The 24,801-nt window shown below is 38.8% G+C and overlaps 1 protein-coding gene across 3 annotated transcripts in view; it reads right to left on the bottom strand.

Moving 5' to 3' along the window:
• The window catches only part of phf14 (PHD finger protein 14), a 105,908-nt gene extending 87,706 nt beyond the window's left edge, over window positions 1-18,202 (bottom strand). For 2 of the 3 annotated variants that reach the window (XM_033975211.2, XM_055225394.1), the window contains exons 1-5: window positions 18,112-18,202; window positions 16,852-16,962; window positions 15,302-15,651; window positions 12,502-12,936; window positions 8,838-8,970 (exon numbers count right to left, since the gene is read on the bottom strand). In XM_033975211.2, the coding sequence (XP_033831102.1) occupies window positions 8,838-8,970; window positions 12,502-12,936; window positions 15,302-15,651; window positions 16,852-16,962; window position 18,112 (1,030 nt within the window). In that variant the 5' untranslated portion in view covers window positions 18,113-18,202. The remainder of the gene's footprint in view (window positions 1-8,837; window positions 8,971-12,501; window positions 12,937-15,301; window positions 15,652-16,851; window positions 16,963-18,111) is intronic. The other variant, XM_055225395.1, reaches the window with a different exon arrangement.
• Window positions 18,203-24,801: the final 6,599 nt, after the last annotated feature.

Genomic DNA, 24,801 nt, shown 5'->3' with positions numbered 1-24,801 from the left:
CTCTGCTCTGGGTAACAACTGTTTTTGCACATTGTCACTGGCTCGAACTGCCACATAGTCTAAAATAGTGGAGTAGTGGTGACTTCTCCACTAGCTGGTCAAGCATGGCAAAACGGTACTCTATATTACATTTCGTGTAAAGAAATGGTAACTAAAACCATAAAATATCACAATGAACCCTCAGGTTTTGCCGATGCAGAGCAGTCCAACAGTGATTTATCAGTTTTCTGTTTATGTCAGATGCCCTATCCAGTTGAAACCAGCTTCCAGGGTTAAGTACCACTAGAAAGTGGTTAAAAAGTACCACCAAAGGTTACAGTATTACAACTTGTTGAGAAAACTGGTACAAAAAATGTTATTACTTTGAAGTAGTAGAACATTATAGAATTAACATTATTATTCTGTTTCTTGTTCTAGACATTGTTTAGTACAGTAAAAGGTACAGAAGAAAGCATAGTTGAAGAACTGGTATTGCAAACCAGGTTTTGTTCAAGTAGCAAAAAACAAAAAAAATGTAAGTAAAAATTCAAAAAAAGGTACCCAGCCCTACCAACCACATTACTCTAACTGGAGTGGGGAACCAGGATTGAGCCGGCAAATTTTTGCCCAAGGGCTACAGGTTGAAATTAGCATTTTTTGCTTTAACCTGGTAAAATGCATCTTTCCTTTTAGTCAATGTTTATTGTACACTGTTGTGGTATAAATAAAACATAAAAAACATACCAAATGAGAGAAAATGTCAGCAAATAGAAAAGTAACTACTATATCATGCAAACTTTCAATGCATTACTATCTATTACTACAATATTATGGGGACCTGATGTTTTCAAACTAAACCACAAACATTTCACAGCAGAGAGGTCACAGCTTAAGCTCTCCTGACCTTCACAACTGAAAACTCCACTGCATTTAAAAAAAACATTTGTGCCACTATTTACCTTCACAGGTTGTGGGTAAGGTTAGGAGGCCAAATTCTACCTTCTCCCTATAGCTCCACTCTCCATTTACCCCTAAGCAGGTGTTTCGTGGGTAGCATCTAGCAGCAGCTCCCTGATTGGAGTTTGGGGTAGCGTTTCTCTAATAGTCTTAACTGTGAAGCGTGGCACCAACCTTCGCTGTTCCTTTTGAACTCGGGTACAAAGCTGTAGCGGTTAAGCCACGGGTCGCTGGCTAATATGAGCTAAGCTTACAAAAAGTGATGACTACAGGATAGCTTCATAATAATCCCTGAAGCTAGAGATTATCCTTGTCAGAAATGACGAGACCGGCAAAAGAAAAAAGGGGGAAAGGTAGCGTGTGTTAACTACATTGAGATTGGACAAAAAGGACTTCCGGTGTGTCGATGATGTAGTGAGATGTACAATACTCATTCTCTCGCAGTAACTACTTTTTGACCCCTTATTTACTAGCCTATTACTGCCCCTTGTTATCTCTTTTGACTTTTTTTAAACACCTTTTGACACAGAATTCCTCTAAAAATAAAGACTGGAGAATAGACGGATGACAATGATGCTGTAAGTCCTTGCAAAGCAGACTTGATAGCTATGTTTGCTGAACCCAAGTCTGCACTTTTAGCGGAGTTTAACCCTTCTATTGACAAACTCCACATGAAGCTGGATGGTCTCCAACAGTCACCAGACAGCCACGACACCTGTTTGGGGTCCTTGGAGGATGATGCTTTTTCAGTGAATCAACATTTGGCCAAGCTGAAAACCTATTGCTCTAAGGTATAAACTGACAATGACAAGATACGTGCTAAAGTTGTGGATTTAGAGGGGCGATATAGAAGAAATATTGTCAGAATAGTAGGGTTGACGCAGGGAACTGAGGGGCCCCAGTCAACTACATTTTTAGCTCAACTGGTACAGCAGGATTTTGGCCACCGCATGTTTCCAACTCCACCAGAGTTGAACTGGGCCCATCGCAGTCCAGGCCCCAGACCAGGACCTGGTGCAAGGCAGCAGCATGTCATTCATTGTTTTCCAAGTTGCCCAATGAGTAACATAAATGAAGCAAATTTTTCATTCTACTTTTCAGGTTAAGGTGAATGGTATTGCCATAGTCATTTGCAAAGATGCAACGTCTGTCCATTCCAGTTCACTGATTGATGTCAGTGGTTGTTACGTTGTAGTTACTGGTGTTTTATACAATATGAAGGTGGTACTTGTTAATATATATACCAAATTTTGATGACCCTTTATTTTATTAGTAATTCCTGATTTGAACTCACATTTGCTTATAATGAGTGGGAATTTTAACCTTTGTATGGATCCTGTGATGGACAGGTCACCCACTATAGTAGGCAGCACACAATCAAAATCTGCTTCTTGCATGCAATCCCTCCTTTTTGAATATGGTATTATTGATGTATGGCTTTTTTTGCATCCCCATTTTGTGTGGCGGACCACAAATCAGAACAGCTACCTAGTGCACCTTGAAGAAGGGGGTATTTTACTTCTATGAAGTATTAATTGCAAACAAATAACGTATTTAGATCACCATGTTACCTTTTATTGAAAATGTTATATTCACTGAAGACAACATATCACCATAATAAGTTTCATTTTCCCTCCCCCTTCAGAGCACCATCGCAACACAATCAGCATGCATCACACTAATAAAACTATTGCACATCACATCAGGTTTGTCAAGTTGTAGTGTACAGTTTTGTATAATTCTTTTGGATAATTGCCACCTGGGACCTTGGGTGACATAGGCTTGTGGGCAGAGTTTTTGATGAGGGAACAATGTTATAACAAGGTAGAAAGATCCAAAAAGTCAATTTTGCAATACCCTCTCTTTAAATAATTGCAGTCCATATTGCAGTTTGTTGCAGACATAACTTTAACGTCAAACATGACATTTACCGACACTTTCAGCACGTTTCTGATTGATCACCCTAATATCATCTGAATATTGTTACAGAGATAATCCAAACATATATCACCATTTTACTGAATATAGCCCACCCCTAAGTGAGAGTAAACAGGCGCGGGGAGAATATGAAATCATGTTGTGATAAAGAGGGGAATGAGCACGCTGGTGTGGCTTGGCTGGTCTGATGAAAAGACAAGTGATGAGCACCTCAAAAGAGCATCAGCGGCCATCTGTTATCCCGACAGCAGTGATGGCTCACACTCTGAGCGGGGCCTCACTCAGACTAATCATCTGTCTATAGCTGTCTACAGGCACAGACAGAGAGGAGCAACACAGAATCCATAAGGGAGACCACAATGACGACAGATGCTTCCATTTAGGCCTCGATGAATGCTGAGAAATGGGATGGGAAATTCACTCCAACATTAAACCGCAGAGTAATGAAACAGATTGTACGGCATTCTGTAATCATCACCAACAAGTGGCTCACATCGTTTAAAATAATCAGGCATTCGGCAAACACAGTGTTACAGGCTATTGTTTTGATGCGTTTTTTTGCCTAGGGTTGAGAAGCCCAGGGTCCTTCACGATTTGATATGATACATGATAGATGATGGCTCACAACAGAATAATCTCACAAAAACTAAACTACCATCTATCACCATTTCTAAAGATCCAAATGGTATTTCTTTGTTAAACCACCAATTGCACATTTTGTTTATACTTGTTTTAATAATCCAAATTGTGAATATGCACACAGTTTACTAAAAACTACTCATGATGATATAATTTATACTGTGACATTAGTAGTGTATAACCAAATCAGCAATACACAAAGCCCCTGAGTTGTGTTGAAACAAAATGGGATCTTTTTTCCTCCATGAAAACTAGTGTACTTTGTACTGTTTAGATGAATTCACAAGATTGAAAATACACCAAAGTGAGGATAAATAAACCACACATAGTACCAAAACTAGTCAGTAAAATTTCATATACAAATGATCAACCTAAAACATCTTGTGCCTCAAATCATCTGTTTGATATTTTAATGATGAAAGTTGAAACTCCTTGTACCCCCACAGTCTCCTTGCTGCTTGTACAATCTGACGACTCTGTGCTATGCTATGGTAATGATGTCTGCCTGACTCTGTGATATTCAGACAGTCAGGAAGAGCGAGGGGCTGAGGTGCTGCTTCTGTTTGATCACTCCTCCGGTCTGAGCGAGCAGGTCTTTCATGTGCTCCTCTGGTTCTCTGGTCTGGTGCTGGGGTCTGGACGCTGGGCCAAACACCAGAGCAAAAGACTGGACTTGTGAAAGCTGCACCTCCTAACAGCTCAGCCCACACTCCCCACCTGCTTTTGACCCGAGATTATAAGGGCTCTGTGATTACTATGCATTTCTACTGCTCTCCTAGTCTATCAATTTAGACTGGCATACAATATTATGCATTGACATATTCAAATTAAAAATAAAATAAAAAATAGATATAGTTTTTGATATTTCATTGCCATGGAAACAGTCCAAAATATCTTTAAAGAAGACCTATTGTGCTCATGCCTGCTATATAGTTATAATCTATGGCACCTGTGGATCATTAGGATACAATTTGCACATTTTAAATTGCAATATCCATCTAAAACAACTCAATAAAACAAACAAGTCCGCTGACTTCTAAGTTAGAAAACTGCGGTGCTCAATCAGAGCTAATGCCGCTGTAAACGTCATCACAACAAAGAGCAGCACAGCTGTTGGCACCTTTGATGGATAGCTGCACATCACGCTAGCGAGTAGCGGGTTTTTTCTTCATTTGTACCAAAATGACTATGGTACACTGCCGGATCCTAGACATATCAGTGATTAAGAAAAAGCGCACTTCAATAACTCTATAACCCATGGATAGCCTTGAGATACTGAGTGAGAAGTTAGTGTAGCTCATGAGTCAGTAATCTTTTATTTTTCCCCTAAACTTGGCAAAATGGATCATTTTATGTGAAATAAATTCAATGAAATTATTTTTAGAAATCTTCGGATTACAATTTGAGAGACACAAATTGTATGAACCAAAATTTGGGGAAAAAAACCCTGATTACAAAATGACTAAATGACTCCTGAAGGAAAACTTATGATAAGAGTTCCAAAGTTTTTGTCAGTAACTGCACAATAATAGCCACTAACAACAGTTCATGTCAGGGCACACTGGATGTATTTTTTGTTTATTCAAGCACTTTTGCATAAGTATAAAATGCATTTCTCCTAAATTATATGCTGAAATATATTTGTGATAAAGCAGAGGCTCATCAACAATTGTGCTTACTGCGAGAGGTCAGAGCGGGCCAACTCAGCACTGCACTGCTCCTAATCACACACATCTCACTGTGGCAACTCCACTTCCTCCAAATAAATGCATGGGAGAGGGTTCGCATGCATAAGTACTCAACACCTGCAGAAGTGCACTGGATTACACTGCACTTAGAGACAAGAGCACAGGTCAGCACATGAACAGCAGATAGATTTGCACTAGTCCTGGTGAAACGTATTGTTGTCGTCACACCACCATCATGAACATTATGAACATTTAGTCAGCGATATAGTGGTCACGTGTCCACATGTCCAACAGGTGAAAAGTAGTACTAAAAACTTCCTAAAATGCATCTGCAAAAACAGAGGCAAAAAGCTCAATAATCCAGTCGATTTTGATTGTTAAAGTTACAGTATGTAACTTTCTGGAGGTTGCATGTCAACTGTATGAGATAGAAAGTGAAAACCATACTTCGAAACATTGTTCATGGTGATAGAAGTTTTAGGCCATACTGTGGGAGATTGTAGCTAAGGAACATTTCCAAGAAAAGAAGAAGGAGGAGGCGTTCGTCCAGGCCAAAGAAGAGACAACTTCGTGTAGATGCAAGCCTGCTCAATAAGGACAGATGGGGTTTTTTTTGTCTTTCAGTGCAATAAAAACAAAAAAATCACTGTTGCTTTAATGCAAGACACATGAATATTAGTCCATAAACTTATTTGTGTCAGTGTTATCACAATAGTAAAATTTTAAACTTTCGATACTATGAATATAATAGACTTGATACTCAATACCAATTTTGATACCCAAATGATAATTTTAAAAGCTCTTCTTTTAGACAATACTGTAATTTTCAACACAAAATAATAGTATTTTTTTATTATACCATGTGGTCTTACTCTAGTTCTGATACTAGTTTTAGTATCGATTAGTATCTGATTTTCAATACTTTTAACATTCCTAATGTCAGTCGGATTTGATTGTCAAATACGAGCGTCACATGAGCCGCTTGCAGCAAGGACAAAGTAGTGATCAGAGTATCCGAAACGGGTGTACTACACAGTCCGCTAAATGGTACAGGACTGTAGTGAGTGAGGATTTAGGAGCTAGGGTGGACCTTCGGACTCAAACACTCTGCTCTATTTAGAAAAAAACTAAAGTCTAACAATTATAGTGCTATATTCTGCGTACTGACCTTCTCTTGACTTTTAAATCATTATGGAAATCAATTGTACTTAATAAAAAGTAGGAAGCAATCAAATGCTAAAAAGTATGGCGGTAAAAGAGTAGAATTTTTCAAAAGGCCATGCACACCGTCTCCATGTTTTATTCCTTGGCGTTTCGCTCCACTGTAAATCTGAGGGGAGATAGTCCATCAGCACAAAAAGAGCTGAGCCTCAGAATTAGACCCCTAATAGCATCATAAATCCATCCATTTGGAGCAAAGTACACAAAACGCACAACTTATGGCTTGGATTAAGTTCATATTTTACTGTGCGGAGTAAAAAGGTGCAGCCTTGTCCTTGGAGAGGCAGATAGAAGTGGCCTGGGGCTCCCCCCTCCTCTCCCTCCTCCAGCCCCCTGCGTGCCTCCTCTGGCAGATTAGACTCCTCTCTGGGGGACTAAATATCAGCCAAAGCAACAGGATAAACACGAGAGCTGTTCTAATGTCTCTGAGTCTACAGGGAGCAGTGATGAGGCCGTTTACACATGTCACTACGCTCTGTTCAGACATGTGACTGACCTGGAGTGTCATTAGAAAAACATTCGAACAGCAATAGTCTTCTGTCAACTTTCAAAAGATATGGTTGGCTTAAGAAGTATTCGGACAGTGACCCAAGTTTTATTATGTAATGTTTACAAAATGTTATTTAAAGCACAAGTATGTAACTTTTTGGCCAAAATATAGACAAAAATAAAGGCATGTTTTTTTCATTATAGATGTTTTTATTGTACTGAAAAACTAATTTAAAAATGTGTTCTTACAGTGAGTAGGCTTGCATCTCCACAAACCTGACTTATTTAGGACAACAGCTTCCTTCTGCTTGATTCTATGGAAATGTTGTTCCTTTGGTTATAATCTTCCATAATATAGCTTAGTCATTTCCATGTATGGTATTAACTTTCTATTTCCATGGGCTCATGCAGGTGACGTGTAACCTCCAGAAAGTTACACGCTGTCACTTTAAGTTAGCACTTTGTGCTACATATACACAAACATTATTATATATATATATATATATATATATATATATATATATATATATATATATATATATATATATATATATATATATATATATATATATATATATATATATATATATATATATATATATATACATATATACACACATACACATATATATACAAATACACACATTTTATATATATATGAATGCATGTACATATGTCTGTGTGTGTATATAAAATGTGTTTTGCTATGGGGAAAATAATCAATAACCAAGATGCATTTCCACTGAATATCATAGTAAATAGCTACAGTGTGAAGCAACGATTCAACAGTGTCTAGTGTTGAAAGTGTGCCTCTCTCTCCTGTAATACAAGCATGTCTCTGTGTAACCAAATAGAATAATCCAAGTGCGACAATGAGTGTTGTCACATTGATCCCGCATGCATGGTCAGCTGGAACGCTGTGCTGCCTGAGAGAGACACTCTTCCAGGGGCATTGATTGTGCTGGCCGACTGACAGCGCTGGGCTGGAAAAGCTGAAACATGAACTTTTCTCTCTCTTTAACCTCTCACACGTTCTAAGGAATAATGCGAGACCCCACATTCTACATGAAATCAATAGCACTATTTACTGTAGCCGACAAGTGCGCCTTCACTCACCGTGATTTGTGGATATGCACTTTAAATTGATGCCCAATGAAAACAAACAGGAGATCTTTATTTACTGAGAGAGTTAAACTTATTTGTAAAAGAAGAGCTGTACTGAAAATGATAACACATCAGTTGCAATCTAACATTTGGTCTGCTGCTTAACATTTTGTATTTAGAACTTTTAACAGAACAATACACGTGTTAGGCATGAGTAGGTCACATTATGCTTTTTATATATAATGGGTTTTCTATAGTTAGAACAGTTTGATCTGCAAAGAAACTTAATATAGGAAACAAGTCAGCTGACATCTGGTTGAAAATGCGAGAGCTGATTTCCACCTGCTCCTTTACAGTATGTCACCATAAACATCATCACGAAATATAGACGTGAAGCCAGACCGTACTTGGTCACAGCCCCTTCTATCTAAAGCTTCATTTCATGGCTGCAAGTAGATTCTTTTTTCTATTTGTGCCAAAATGGCTACGCAACTTTGCTGAATCCTATGTGTATCATCCATGAAGAAAATATTTTACAAATGGAGAAAAATGCACAAAACCCTGTGTGTGTGGTAACGCTCTGATGGGAATTTTGGGTTGAAATGAAGGGCAGATTGTAGTAATTTCAGATAATATTTTATACAAAATAATATTTTATGCCAAACTCAGTCAATGCACTGCTCTGTATGGTAAAAGAATAGAAAGGCAAACCAATATATATATCTGTTCATCACAAATCCTAAATATTGGACTTGAAAGTGGGTGTTATGTGACAATAGTTCCACCTGTCCCATAACCTTGTGTATGTATGTGGAGTGGTACCTTCATGCACAGTGACTCCACAGTTGTCACACTGGATGATCTCGTCAGCATCCTCACTGTTGTCTCCCAAACACACGCAGCAGATGAGGATGTGCTGAGTGCTCCAGGTCTGGGAACGCTCCAGCAGGCCATCCTGAAACAGTACACACACAGAGTAATGTATCAATCCAGCTTTTACAGTTCTGATATCGGTTTTGATACTTTAGCTTTACACGTCTGCCGATCCCTGATATCAACCGATACCAGTCCAGAGGCTACAAACAGAACTGATTTTCTTTAAACCAAAATAAAATAAGACAGAATTGTATCCAGTTATATTACGTAGCTATTATTTATGACTCAAGTAACTACAGAACAACTTTGTATAAATAAAACTTCAGATTTTCAGACTTTCTGGGCCGACTACGCCCGGATGTCTTATTACATCAATGTATATGTCCAATCAGGATATCGGCTGAACCATAGATTGTATAAAGAAGGACTAAGGGAGTGTGATGTCACCCTGATGCCAACCAGTTGTTAAAACTAGTGGGAGCGACCCTGGGGAAAGCTGCTATCTCTTATTAATGTTCCATACTTGATTTATGGAGACAATCGCAAAATCAAAATATCAGGATCATGTAGAGTGGGTTAATATGAATATGTTATGACCAATAGGACAAGCTTGACAGCAGAATTTATGGAGAGAGGGGTGAGTTTTCTAATGTAAAGTGAATTGGAGCCGATACAGGTTATGATCACTTCCTATTCAGAATGTCCCTGTATATATGCAGTCTACGAACTACACATATATTTGGAAACCGATATCTGATACAGAACAGTTTTCAGTTTTAGTGCCGATATCTGATATCAGTACCGGAACAGCGCATCCCTGCATCCCTACGCACACACACGTTTATATGAATGCCCCCTCCTCGGTCTCCGTCTCCACGCCTGGCTGGCACGCTCTTAATCCACCACACAATGATACAAAGACACGGGCATTAACCTGGAATCACTCCGATACCATCTAAAGCTCTTTGTGTCTTACTTTGTAAAGTAGCCAGCCGCCAGTACAATACCGCATTCATCTGCGGTGGCTTCGGTGAAAAGATATTCCATAATCGCTTTGACAATACATCAGTAGTGTTCCAAATGTACTTAGTATAGAGAACTATTCAAGACCTGACACTCACTCTGTGCTACAACTCTGCTTATTGTCCAATTATATCTATATTATATCTGATTCCTCCAAAGAACAAGTCAGACAACTTCCAGTTTAGATGCAGGTAATGACAATGCGCCAACATAATAAGACTTTTTTGGCTAAATGTTTTTTTCAATGTATCTGGGACCAAGTTATTTAAAAATGTCAAATAATGTCAAAACACTCAATATTAGCCTTTTTTTTTTTTTTCTAATGTCTACATTCAAATATAGAATTGGAAAGTTATTTAACCTTTTGAAGCTGAAACAATTTTTATATAAAAAAGCCTCTATTACTGTGGCTGTTCTGTATAGTCTGCTGTTCCTTTCTGCTCACTATGAGCCTGATAGAAGGTTGGCAGAGTCCTGGTTTAGTCTTAATTTAGTCCTGATTCAGATCTGGTAATCAGTCCTCATATTTAGTTCTTGTTTATTCCTGGTTCATTTCTTGTGCAGTCCTAGTTCACATCAGCTCACTGGTAACTAAATAGATGAAAAATGAATATCTGTTGTTTTCAAAATAAACATGACTGACACTTGCGGTAAACTCTCGCATTGCAGCTGATAGATCGCTAATCCTACATGCGTGTATTGAATAATGTTTTTAGTATCACTCTCGATTTTAAGACGTTAGTGGGGCATTTCTCAGTAATCACTGACTCTTTTTTGGATAGTATAAAAACTCAGACGAAGCTTGGTCTCCGTCTTTCTTCCACATGTCCAGTGCACAGACACAGCAGACCTGCCCCCTGGTGTGTGTATAGGCTGAGCAGAGAGAAGGGGAGGAAAAGGTGAGCTCACAGACCGGAGCAGAACTCTAGATCCTGTGTTTTTGACTGCATCAAAATAATTTATCACAATTAAGGATCTTATGATCATGCGTTAACGGGCCCAGTCCCAAAATAATCTAATCTAATCATCACAGCTACAGTAGTTTTACCTTTGACCTTTAACAGACCAAAACAATACATGAAGCGGCATATTTTCACAACTTCTAGCTGCATTTTGTCATCACTGCTAACAACTAGCATGCTAACAGGTTTGTTGCAGATAAAATTGTTTTATGCTTATATATGGACAGCAAACAGCATGCTGCTTTTACAATACATCTGTAGTGTGGAAAACACATTAAAATGACTATAGGCCCTTTAATATTCTTTTCAGTACAATAACAATTGACCAGTACAGGGCTGAATAGGTAACTTATATGACTAATTATAAATACTAACTAAATATTAAAGTGTTTTACAGTTGTCTCTCACTATAACGAGGTTCATCTTTCATGGCCTTGCTGTTTCGTGGATTTTTTTAGTGCAATTTTGCATGTTTTTTTTTACAGCGCATGAACGTGCATTGTGTTCTGTGTCCTGATTGGCTGAGGGACTGTAAACCATTGTTCATCAATCTCCTCCATGCAGTGTCTCCTGTACAGTATAGAATGCATTCAGCTTGCCACATTTACATAGATGTTCGATCGCTAGCAATATGACTCTGAAGAGCTGTATGTATGCAAGTTTTCTCCCCGAAATGTTCTGCACCAACAAAGGCACCTGTTCTCTACAAAGGTTTGAACTTTGAGGGTGTTTAAACAAGAGATAAATGTGAGAAAATGTTAATGCCTGTGTGAGAAAAGTGTATAAAGTGTGTGGTGAGGGGTTTTACAGACTTAAAACATGTATAATAATTGTAAAAAATAAAGCTGACTACTTCGCCTATTGCGGGTTATTTTTAGAACGTAACCCCCGCGATAAACAAGGGACCACTGTATTGTGCCATTCCAAGTAGACATTTTGTGTTTGTGCCTGCTATGTAGTTATAATCTATGATACATGTGGATGATTATGTGATATTTTGGGCATTTTAAATTGCAATATTCATCTAAAATGACTTAATAAAAGAAACAACTAGCTAACTTCTGCGTTAGAAAACTGCAGTGCCCAATGGAAGCAGACGCCACCATAAATGTCATCACCACCAAGAGCCGCGCAGTTGTCAGCACCTCCGATGGATAGCTGCACATCACGCAGGCAAGTAGAGTTTTTTTTTTTTTTTCATTTGCAGCAAAATGTCTACAGGACACTGCTGAATCGTACGTTTGTCACCGGTAAAGAAAAGAAAATTGAGAATTGAAGTAAGTACAGAGGAGTCGGTGTGTGCCAGAAGAAGTGAAAACGGGTTGTTTGCGCAATGACATCTTGAATACAGAAGAATAAAGATTACTCAAGAATGCATGAATGACACGTAATACAACTTCTAAAACTTCTAAATGAGGAAGTACAACTATAACATTCTAAAAAGTCGATTTTACATGATAGGTCCACTTTAACAATATTGCTGTTATGCTGTTTATATTTGCTGGAAGAACTCTCCTCAGTAGCATATAGCAGTTTCAAACATTAGAAGTTTTCGGGATAATTTTCTACTAATAGTTAATCCCACATCCATACGTTTGATGGTGACAGGCCTGATTGTGGCTCACCTCGTTGCCTTTGCCCTGGGACATGCTGTCATTGGTCAGCTCTTCGTCCAGGGCGGTGCTGCTCTTGCTGCTCTTGCTCTTCTTCTTGGGCTTCTTGTCGGCCTTTTCACTGTCGCTACTGCTGTTGTTCTCGTCTCCGTCCTCTTTGTCGTCATCATCGTCGTCGTCGTCGTCGTCGTCGTCGTCATCTTCATCGTCGTCGTCCTCATTGTCGTCGTCATGATCGTCGTCGTCGTCATCATCACTGGCCCCACCCCCCTCCTCCTCGGCCCCTCCCCCTTTCTGGGCAGCGGCCTTGCCTTTCTTCTTCCCTGCCGTGGGTCTCCAGTCGTTGTCGTCCTCGCTGTCATAGTCGTCCATCTCATTCAGCTCCTCCATGGTGGTGAAGTCCAGAAGGGGACGATTACGGCGAAAGTTCCACTTCTTCGGTTCAGACTGGAGTGAATGAAAATTACAAAGGATCAGGACTGACACCGGTACAATTTTGCAATAAAATTAAATTGAAAGTGCTTAATAAATAAAGGTTACATTTAGGGTTTTTTCTATAGTACGTAAGGTGAACACCCAAGCAGACAATTAAAGGGTCTATATTATGCAAAATTGAATTCTGTGAGCTTTAACCCATGTTAGAATGCTGTCACCTCAACAAAAATATACCTGGAGTTGTGTTTCATTAACAAATGTTTCAGTAACCCTTTATTATTAGTCTGTCTACATCTTCAAAGCTCAAATGGTCTTTTCCACTTTGTGTGTCATAGAGCAGTCTAGACTTCAAGTTACCATCTACCTTTTACCTTTAGTTCAGAAGAGATTTACAATTCCAGGGCTGAAATCATCCAAGTGAAGGTGTATGGAGTTTAAAAACACAGTATAGGCACTTCCTGTATTACCACATGGCATCATAAGGTGGAACAAAGAGAGGGAAGAACTCTGTTTTTGATGAAGAAAAAACATTATAACATAGATTGGAAAATAGCATAATGTGGGCCCTTTAACATTTAACCATCACACTTCATTTTGACAGGACAGGATAATGTGAAATGGGGGTTAAGTATGGGGAGGACCTTCAGCAAATTATCAGAACCATGGATCTCACAGCTCTGAGGCCAGGACACAGGCTATATGCTTATATTTTCTACAGCTAAGATTACTCAAGTACCAGGCACCACAAGAACATTTAAACTTTAATATGGACATCAAGAGAAGTAACCTCTAGTTTATCATAAAAGGTTTTCTAAAAACAGATAGTACATAGGGAAGAGCAATTTTCACTTTTAATGATATAATTTTGTAAAAGAAGTACCAAATGAATTATAGCTCCAGTGTATATAATTGAGAAAACTTAAAGGTTGTACACAGTTTTCAACATTAAAGGGCCTCTATTAAACTATTTTTTGATCTATGTTATAACGCTGTTTCCTCATCAAAAATATACCTGGAGTTATTTCTTGTTTCATTCACACGTTTATCATACACACCCTGCATATATGAATTCTTTCTTCAAACAGAAAACACTGTTCCACCTTGTTATATCATTTGTTAATACAGGAAGTACTCCACTGTGTTTTTAAACTCCACACCTCCAGTAGAATCTGTTGCATAATTTCAGCCCTGGAACTGCCAATCTCTACCAAACAAAATGTTGTGTAATGTAGGACTTTTGAATCAAAGAGGAAATTGGGCCATACTTTCAAAATATGGTGAATATGCATTAAATAAAAATAAAAAAGTAAGGTAAATTATGTTACAACTATCTCATTTATATTAATCTTGTGCTATATGTTTTTTTTTTTGTGTGTGTGTTCACTACTCACATGATATGATTTATTTAGGGGCGCCTGCATTCTCTACTTTTAATTCTTATGACCCGTGAAGACTAGCTAGGTAGTCTTCACGGAAACGTGAAGGCTTCGCCTCAATAAAGGACTTTTAATTGTTATTTGTCAGAGAGCCTTGGGTCTGTTCCCTTGTTACCTGATTACTATATTGAGTTATCATTTAATATATGAAAGATGGAACAATCATTTTTCAGGGTCAATATTTATCGCGGTTACCTTTTCTTTGCACTAATGGGGGATGTCGGTGTAATCCCTCAGGCGTCCGGGTATGCTTCATAGTAAAAGAAAATTTCAATTCTGTCAATTGAACACAACTTTTTGAGTGACCAAAAAAAAACAACTAAAGAATAATTTTTTGTCCAGTTGACAGAATAGAATTTTTCTTTTACTATACCAATGGGCAGTTTTTGTTCTTTCTGTACAACAATTATCCCAACAACAAAAGTCTGCCATTTAATTTTTGCAACTATTCATCCATTTTCTTCCGCTTATCCAAGGCCAGATCGTGGGGCCAGCAGTCTAAGCAGGAACTGTCAGACTTCCCTCAGTCACTTCATCCAGCTCCTCCAATAGGGCCCTGAGGCATTCCCCAGTCAGCTGAGAGACTGTCCCACCAGAATGTCCTGGGCCTTCCCCAAGGCCTACTCTCCTGGTGGGACCAGCCCAGAACACCTTCCCATAGAGGCAGCCAGAAGGAATCCGGACGCCCGAGTCACCTCAGCTGGCTCTTCTCCATGTGGAAGAGCAGTGGTTCTAAAGGAACCCCCAGCCACCCAACAGAGGAAACTTGTTCTGACCCCTTGCAGAACTTTTGCAGCTAATATTTTGTAACTGTATTGTACATTTAGAATAGTTTGGGATGATCATGTTTTTTGTTATTTTGTCAGTTAGTTAGTTAAGCAATATATCACTCTTCAAAATGTGTTACTGGAAATAGGAATAGGAAATCCGGGTTACTCCACCTGTGATTCATCAGTTGCGTTGACAGACCCGGAGGTGGGCTCAGTGCTGGGGGGGGCTGTGGCTGCTGTCTCGGGCTCTGGGGTTTTCTTGGCTTTGCGGCGGCTCTTTGGAGGAGTGCTTGTAGCAACGCCCTCTTTGGTGGGGCTGTCTGAGGATGCCTTGGAAGTCTCGGAGGACTGCTTGGCCTTGTCTTCGTCCTCAGACATGTTCTCCTCTGTTGCCAGCTCCTTGGCCTCCTCCTCATCAACGCCGTCGTCTGCAGAGCCCGCGTTCTCCGACTCACTATCCGAGCCAGCCACGCTGCCTTTGGAGCCCTCCTCATCGCTGCCATTACCCGTTCCATCGGACCCTAGTGAATGGAGGAGTGATAATGCACTCAATTAAATGTAACCATTTTAGTGATGTGATGTTTGCAAACGGGTCAGCTCTTTTGAACAATTCCTTAATGTGAACACTTAGAATTTAGATCTCTTTTTTAAACAAATATTTTGATTTCTATTTTTTTTGGCATTTTTATACTGATTAACATTGAACCAACACAAGAATCAGTGAACAAGATCAGGCAACATGAGTGAGAGCTTTGTGCATAAAAAAAACCAAAAACATTTGGCATCATAACAACAGTTAGCTTTTTAATTATTGTAGTGCAAAGCTTTATTTAGATTATGCATAATTTTAAAGGGTTAAAGCAGGTCCACTCTCAGTTTTCTAAAAATACATTGTTTGGTTGCATTGAAGCTTAAAGAAAATGCCTGCCCCTTTTCTTAGCTAATGTAACAAAACAATTATTACACAAAACAAAAGAAACAAAAAAATGGCCGGTGCAATATTACTTCTGTGACGCTGCAGAAGATAAGTACATATTCTGATTAATTTTGTGATACATTGTGCAACTCTAAAGATGGGGTATTTTACTTCTATGGGTTATTAATTGCTGACACATAACATATTTAGATCACAATGTTACTTTTTATTGTTTGAAAAGGCTATATTAGCCAAAAACATATTAAAATGTTTTATAAATTTTACTTTCAGTTTTGACACTGAGTGTACCCTCCCTAAGTCACTCAACTTTCAGAGGGCTATCACAACAAAATCAGCGTGCATCCCAGTAATGAAACTACTGCACATCGCATCAGGTCTGTCAAGATCATATCACCTTATTGGCTGACGTAATAGCTAATATTGCAAGAAAATAAATATATTACAACAACACAAAGTTCTCCATTTTACAAAGATGCACTGTTTTTGGAAAGTAAAATGAAGAAGGCAGACTGTATTCATGATTTTCCTTATAAGGTTCTACTTTAGACTTGGGTTGGTCTTGGTATAGTTTCTGTTAAGTTTTTATTTTGACACAGTTTGACTGGTAAATGAAGAGATGTGCATTTGTTGTTTAAAACTGACTGAACTTACTGTGACAAAAAGTCTATTAAAATATAGCAATAATGTGTATTATGGTTGAATTTCACAAATATAATTTAAACTGCCTGCATTTAATGATCAAATATATATTAAATATATGATTTGAATGCCATAAAAAACTCACCTGAGGCATCTCCTACTTCAAAGTCACTGTCGTCTGAGCTGTCATAATCTAGAGCATCTAACAGTGATGCAGCCAGCGGCTTCACCTGACGCCTCTTCAGACTGCGGTCCACTGATGAGACAAAACAACACAGATTTACTTTACTGACCCAGGTTACAGTAAATATATTATAGCTTGAGTTTGCCCTGATGAAGGCCAAAGGGCTGAAACATGTTGACGTGAGTTTATCTTTGCCTGCCATGAGGTAATAAAGGCTTTTCATTATTTTATAATTTTTGAGTGTCTTGTTTTTTTTTCAATTATGTATTTCAGAGTGGCCCCTACACTGAAGAACACCAAAAGGAAGATTTTGCACAATCTGTATACATCCAAGTAGCACTCCTGCCTCTAACTTTTTGCATACTTTAGCTTTATTTATACATACTAGCCTATTATTGGTGATTCTTATAAAATAATATCAATAGAAAGCTTTAGTATGAACACTGTAACTAATGTCACATTGTGTGCAATCCACAGAGTGCTATTGTGGAAAGTATTGTTACACTAAGTTAATAAGAGGACAGCACTAGACATGTGTAAAGAATGAATAAACAGGCAATAACTGATATTTATCGTGCATCTTATTAGGGGTTGTACAAACCACACACTAAACTACCAGAGTTTCTACAATGTAAACCCAAAATGCTCATTATTATGTTTATGCTCTGATATCAGATTGCTGAGTAAATGAAGTCTCTTCGTCTTGATAACGTGAGGCTACTTAGCCTGTGTTAGCACTCACAGAACACATGTCTGACCCACTTATGTGATGGGAAATAGACCTGTTATTTCGCTCGTCGGGATAATTGAGCCTGGAATGATAAGAATCTGACGTGTTAAATGTGCCACAGAAAAAACAAAACCGAAAGGTAACTTCACCTGTGCTAGTTGTGCAGCTAGCGCTAACACTGTTCATTCATACGAGTTCTGATCAATTCTACGAAAGAATGGAACATACGAAGCATGTTCTTTGCAGTAAAGTACGCACAGATCACCAAGAGGTGTGGACTGTGCAGTTTTACGCTCACGACAGAAAAAAAAACAACAACACAGTTTGTAGTTCGTGCTACCGAGCTGGTCCAGTTAGCTAGCTTAGCTCGTTAGCTACTATCAGCTCCAACTCTAGTCTATAAACAGCCATTTTACATTCTCTCTAAGAACGTGTACTTGAGTTACAGTTATTCTTACTGATTCGGGGTAATGCATGCTTAAAAGACTCACTTTATATGCTCCTGTTTACTAGCACGAGCAGAGAAGGTCCTGTTGTGTTAGCCGCATGTTCTGTGGACAATGAAAAACACACAGCTGTGACGTCTGGATGGTGTTGCCATGGTGACGCAAGAGGGCTGGGATACAGGGAGTGAAGGCCAAATTATCATCATTTCACATCATGTATAACTGTAAACAAATGACAACTACCACCACAACATAAGAAATTACATAGTTTACTGTAGTCATTAGACAATATTATTGCTTGACACCCAATACACCCTGATAATATGTACCAGTACTCAGGCCTGTTTAATTAGCTTACTAAAAAAATGGGAAAAAAGATTATTTATATTTAAAGCCACGCTGTGTAACTTTTTGAAGGTGTTTTTTGTTTTTTGTTTTTTTTTTTTTTTTTTTTTGACATATTGTGAAATATTATAGCCAAATTAACATTTCAGTACACATATTTTTTGTTTTTTCAGTTCAATTAAAAACATCCAAAATAGAAAAAAAATAGCTATTTTGGATAAAATGTTATATGGTGGGCCATTATATGGTCTAAGGTTAAAGCTGCACTCTAGAAACCAATGGCGATGAGTGAAAACCCAGTTCTTCAATAAACAGGATTGATGATCTGTGAATCATAGATATCAATCTTCCAAAGCTTGTCCTCAGGAGGCCAAATGATCTCTCACGCAGGTGTATTTTTAAACGTTCACAAAGAAAAAGAACCAAAAAGGTTTTTAGCTCCATTTATCATGGAGAAAACATCAGAACAAAGAAGTCCTATTGTGGTACTAGTACACAGTCAATCTATAACTCAACAAAGTGACTTTATTTGTCAAAAATATAATTAGGCTTGTATTTATTGTCTAAACCCTTGTAGAAAGTGAAATGCATTTACCATGTCCTAAAGCAAAACAAATGAAAAACTGGTAAGAAATAGAGTAGAGTCAGAGAGTCTGCATCATCTTTTTGTGGAGGTGTCAGGTACCCATAGAAGAGTGACGTCATGGGCAAACCCTCTTGTCTTAAAATAAGGACTATAGTCCAAACTCCAGAGAGGTGGTCAGTATATGAGACAGTGACTGGTGGTTGTCTTGTCAGAGAGCCATTGGTGCAGGATGGCAGCCAAGCTGCTGCCAGTCTGCCCTAGCTGTAAGGGGGCTGATGAAATTGACTGTAATTACACTGCTTGGCCAAAAAAAAACTCACCACCACACAAAAAGGTCACACACTCTAGAGAGTACAGTCTGACCATGCCACAAAGTCTTCTCCAGCACATCCCAAAGATTCTCAATGGGGTTAAGGTCTGGACTCTGTGTTGGACAATCCATGTGTGAAAATGATGTCTCATGCTCCTGAACCACTCTTTCACAATTTGAGCCCGATAAATCCTGGCATTGTCATCTTGGAATATGCCCGTGCCATCAGGGAAGAAAAAATCATTGATGGAATAACCTGGTCATTCAGTATATTCAGGTAGTCATATACAGTCATAGAAGGGGGGGTCACTCCCAGAAAGAACAATAGCAGACATTGAAGACAGTTACAAGTAAATTTGCATCCCACAAGCAAATGGCAACCTTGAAGAGGAAACAAGGAAAGCAGCCACAGCCAAATACCTCCAACGAGTAAGGGAAGTCCAAAGAAGTAAGCTCGATGGCAAGAACAAGACCCAGGCAATAAACAACTACTCCCTGATACCCAGATACGCAGCAGGAATCATAAACTGGCCAAAGTAGGAGATACAGACCACAGGTGTTAAGACGCAAAAGCTCCAGACCATGCATAGCAGGTTTCATCCCAAATCCATCATCCTGAGACTCTTCGCGAGCTGTAAGGACGGAGGCCGAGGACTAGTGAGTATGAGAGCCATAGTCCAGGATGAAACATCCAAGATCCATGAGTACATCAAGGGCAGGCCTTGAGCACCGGAGTGATAGAGGCCTAGATCTACCACACCAGACAACACCCAAGGTGTAGACTGTGCAAAGAGCCCCTGACACAATCCAGCACATAAATGCAGGGTGTAAGATAATGGCAGGGAAAGCATACATGGAGCAGCATAACCAAGTGGGGGGGATAGTGTACAGAAACATCTGTGCAGAGGACAGACAGGAAACCCGAGGTCAAGGTGGGAAACACCTCCAAAGGTAATGGAGAATGATTGAGAGAAATACCAGGAGCTCAAAGAAGAGCTGGAGAAGGCCTGGAAGATGAAAATATCAGTGGTGCCCGTGGTCATCGGAGCATTCGGAGCAGTGACCCCCAACTTCAGTGTCTACAGAGTGGCTACAGCAGATCCCAGGAAAAACATCAGACATATCAGTCCAGAAAAGTGCAGTACTAAGAACAGCAAAGATACTGTGCAGAACCCTCAAGCTGCCAGGCTTTAGGACCTTTAAGACCCGAGCGTGAAAAAAAGGTGAGGATGAGATTTTATATATATATATATGTGTGTGTGTGTGTGTGTGTGTGTGTGTGTGTGTGTGTATACACTCCTTTTAACCATACAGCTCCCTGGAGTACTGGAGTTTTTTTTTTGGTTTTTTTTTTCTTCATGCATGCTTGACTCATACAGTATATACTATCTCAAAATGCTCTATCTACCAGGTGATGTCACGGGGTCCTAATCTCCTCCAAGAAGTGCCCCTGATATCTATCCATTGTACATTTATTGTTTAACAACATATTGTTGTTAAAACATTTAACCACATTAAAAAATCCACCTGCCTTTGCTTGAGAGCTGCCCCCTCATGACTTCACCAGTTAAGAAAACAAGCCTTGATTAAAGCAAATGAGAGTGGATTGGAAGAGTGATGTGTGGGACACGCATGGGGGGATGATTACAACCGTCCCTGCCTGTTTGACAAATGGCCCGGCTTGTATTGTGCCACATAGAGGTCCTTTTTATCAGCACGCATCAAAACACTTGGAGGATATCGCAGACGCCATCACTGTCATCATCTGTATCAGAGCTTTCATCGTGTTCTCATGGCCACAACATGGAGTGTGAGGTGTGACCAGATGGGAGGGCAGGAAATGGGAAAAGTATAGGCTACGCTCTGGAATAGTCGTTTTGTGATAATGGGACAAAGTTTAAAAGAACGACAACTTTGCGGCAGTGTTTTGATGGCGATGATGATGAGATGAGGAAAGCTAGTACAGGACAATATGATTAGTTTTTATTGGTTGCACTTATGATGTATACAGACACAATACAAGCTTCACAGCTATTGGAGTGGTTCTCAAACTATGGTTATAACAATAATGCATTTGTCTTATATAGCGCTTCAAAGTCGCTTTGCAATTTGTTACATTATTCATTCACTCCACACTCACTGGTGATAAACTACTACCATAGCCATAGCTGTCCTGGGACTGACTGACAGAAGTGAGGCTGCCAATCTGCACCATCGACCCCTCCGACCACCAGTACACACCCCATTCATATTAGGGAATGTGGGTTAAGTGTCTTGCCTAAGGAGACAACAACAGTTTTTGCCATTCAATTACTAACCAGGCCCAACCTTGCTTAGCCTCTGAGATCTGAGGAGATCAAGTTTTGACAATGAGTCCACCTTTCATTTAAAGACTATTTTATCCACTTTTTGTCCTCCTTTGGTTTAGTCCTTGGTTTGAAAGCAAGTCTGTAGCAAGTTTTATTTTAGACCTTTCACGCCTTGTCCTGGAATCGCCCTATTGAGCCCTGCCCTAGTTTAGATTTGGTGATGGTGGAAAGGCCACATTTTAACATGGTAGTTGTGAAATGTTTGAAATCCAAAGTAATGAAATCATATGCTGTTTTTTGTTTTTCTTTTTATCACAGAAGTCTTCAAATAATATGCAAATTTTGGCATTTTCTCACAATGAACAATACAAAGGATGACTAGAAACAAAAACAATTCACTTTTTTTTTTTTTTTTTTACATAAAACATTTGAAACAGATAAATACAACTAGAAACTTTTATTCTTTTACTGGCCACTCAAAACACTAGGATGGGAATGAGATTTGAACTGCCCATCTTTTGGTTATTGGATGCCCACTTTTGAACTGAACTACCCTTTTACAGTATGCAATACTGTTTTATTATTTTTGCAAGATCACAAGATTACTGAAACATGTATCGATGACATATTAATAATCTTCAATTATCTTTTATTTTTACTTTTTTTTTTTTTTTATAAGGGAACAATTTTATAACACAGTAGAAAGATCAAAACAGTTGATTTTGCTCCTCTTTAAAGGGCATATATTATTCTATTTTCTGATTTTTGTTATAATGTTGTTTCCAAACAAAAAAAAAAACTGGAGTTGTGTTTTGTTTCATTCACACATGTTTAATGCACAAACGCGGCATATTTAGGCTCAGTTCTTCTCTCAAACAGAAAACACGTTGTTCCACTTTATGATGTCATGTGGTAATACAGGAAGAGCTCCACTAAGTTTGTAAACTCCATACACCTTCACTATAATCATTTGGATAAGCAGCTCTTGATGTAAAAATAAGTCCACTGTGTAATATTTGCATCAAATCGTGAAGCACTATAATGTCTGTGAATCAAGAACTGAGAACTTAGCATGCTAATTGTTGTTAGCGAAGTTGTGAAAAGTGCTTATAAACTCATTGTGGTGAATAATTAGGATGCTCAGAATGTATAAGGTAAGTGAGCAATAACTTTGGACCACTGCAAACCATTTAAAATGAACTAGTTCTGCTTTTCACATTTTAAGACAGTAAAAATCAGGTACAGTGCCTTTTAAATTTTAGCATTATTCTAAAACATAAAATCCAAATGCCACTGTGACCAAAATAATGTTTAAAGCCATTGAAGGCCAAAGTAATGCACGATATGTCCCATTTAATTAGAGTTTACCTCACACTATGGCTGCCCAATACGCTTAATCAGCACAATTTAACACCCACTGTAATAATGTAGTCATCATGCACATGTGGGTATGAATTCCCATGCTTTTAATTGCATGGCCATATCCTGGACCATCAAACATATGCTGTAAAAGTGGATGAGTGATCTCCTAGAACAAATATACTGTACACTGTAAAAATTGCCACCCGCAAACAATAAAACCTTGTAGTGAACTCGGATTGAGCACTCGACCTGCTAGGCTCTACGGTGCTGAGAAAGCGTGCCGGGTCCCGAATCAGTCAGCTTGATGAGGCACGCAACAGAACCAATTACACTGGGGGGGGGCAAGAATACCACCGGCTTTAGCAAATAAAAACATTACATCCAGGACGCGCTATGACAAGTAAGGTTTAAAAGCCCATTTGAAGAGGAGTTATGGTGTTGTGTGTTATTTATGAAACTCAAGTCCGAAATGTTCCCCGGTGTCTGCGCTGATGTACGGCCCCCCAGCACCTGAAGATGTTGCATTTAAATTGGAATATTTATCCTTTGGCGTGGTGTAAATCATGTGCGCCGCTGCTCCCTGCATTTATCCAGCGTGCGTTTCATTTCAGATCTGTGGATGCTAGCCACCAGTCATCGGCAAGGATGGGTACTCCTTATAATAACATGTACACTGGTTTTCAATTACCAAACAAAAATACTAGATTTAGTGTGACTGTGTGTGTCAGCAAGAATGAAGGCAGTGATGTAGTCTATGGTAAGCTGTTTGAATCTGCTGTTCATATCTTTAAGCAACGCCACATCTGCTGACTGGAAAATGGTGAATAAATGGAACACTACTTTCTGTGCCTATAATTATATGAGCAATATGTAGGTGTTCAACAGAGTTCAAGTTTTGGTTGAACATAGTCATAGCCATAGCAACTTCTGTGCTTGTGCTTTACAAAACATTTTTACTCATTGTTTACTCTAAATTTCTCATGTTGTGTGGTGTTCCCCAGGGCTCTGTCTTAGGCCTAATACTGTATTATTTGTGTAATCCAACGGAATTGCATATGTAAAATAAAGAACAAGTACGTTTTGGCAAACTAACTGTTGTATTTGTTGTTGTTGTATTTTGTTGTATTTAACAGCCCTCTTAAAGATACCAGAGATCAAGGATACCTTTTTTTCATTGTCATTGTGCCAATTGCTTAGCAATTGATGGCCGATAAGGCCAAAATTGTTGGACAAATAACTTTTAGTGTCATGAAATTTGCTTATTCCCCCAAATTCAATATTTAAATACCTATTAAAATTACATTTCAGAGCTTTTAACAATGTTATAGTCGTTTCCCCTTCTCATTTACCCTCTCAAAGTTGTATTTAGAGTAATGTAGAGTAATGTTTGTTTGAGTCATCTTTATAAACCTGTATTCAAGACGTCATTGCTCTGATCAACCCCGGTTTTTATTGGAGGTACCAACAACTGTTTGACAACTTTTTCAGCGACATCAGCTCCCCTTGAACACTGGAGTTTTCTAACACGGACGTCAGCAGACTTGTTTGTTTTATTAAGTCGTTTTAGATCAATCTTGCTATTTAAAATGCTCAAATTATAATCCACAGGAGTCATCGAATTTAACTATATAGCAGACACAAGCTTAATGTCTTTTTTAAATTTACTAAAATAGCATTTTTTTTATCTTAAGAGAGTTGTGCAGTCAGATTTTGTGCAGTAATGTTAAAATAAAGCGTGTATTCTTCAGGCATCAGGGCAACCTGAACCCGCAAATTTTTCCCTGATATATTGGTTGGTTTATCTCTAAAAGATAAAGTCACTT

Source organism: Periophthalmus magnuspinnatus, chromosome 11, assembly GCF_009829125.3.
Source record: "Periophthalmus magnuspinnatus isolate fPerMag1 chromosome 11, fPerMag1.2.pri, whole genome shotgun sequence".
NCBI classification, from domain to species: Eukaryota; Metazoa; Chordata; class Actinopteri; order Gobiiformes; family Gobiidae; genus Periophthalmus; species Periophthalmus magnuspinnatus.
The sequence above is the reverse complement of the archived record's forward strand: the minus strand, read 5'-3'. Positions and strand labels throughout refer to the sequence as shown.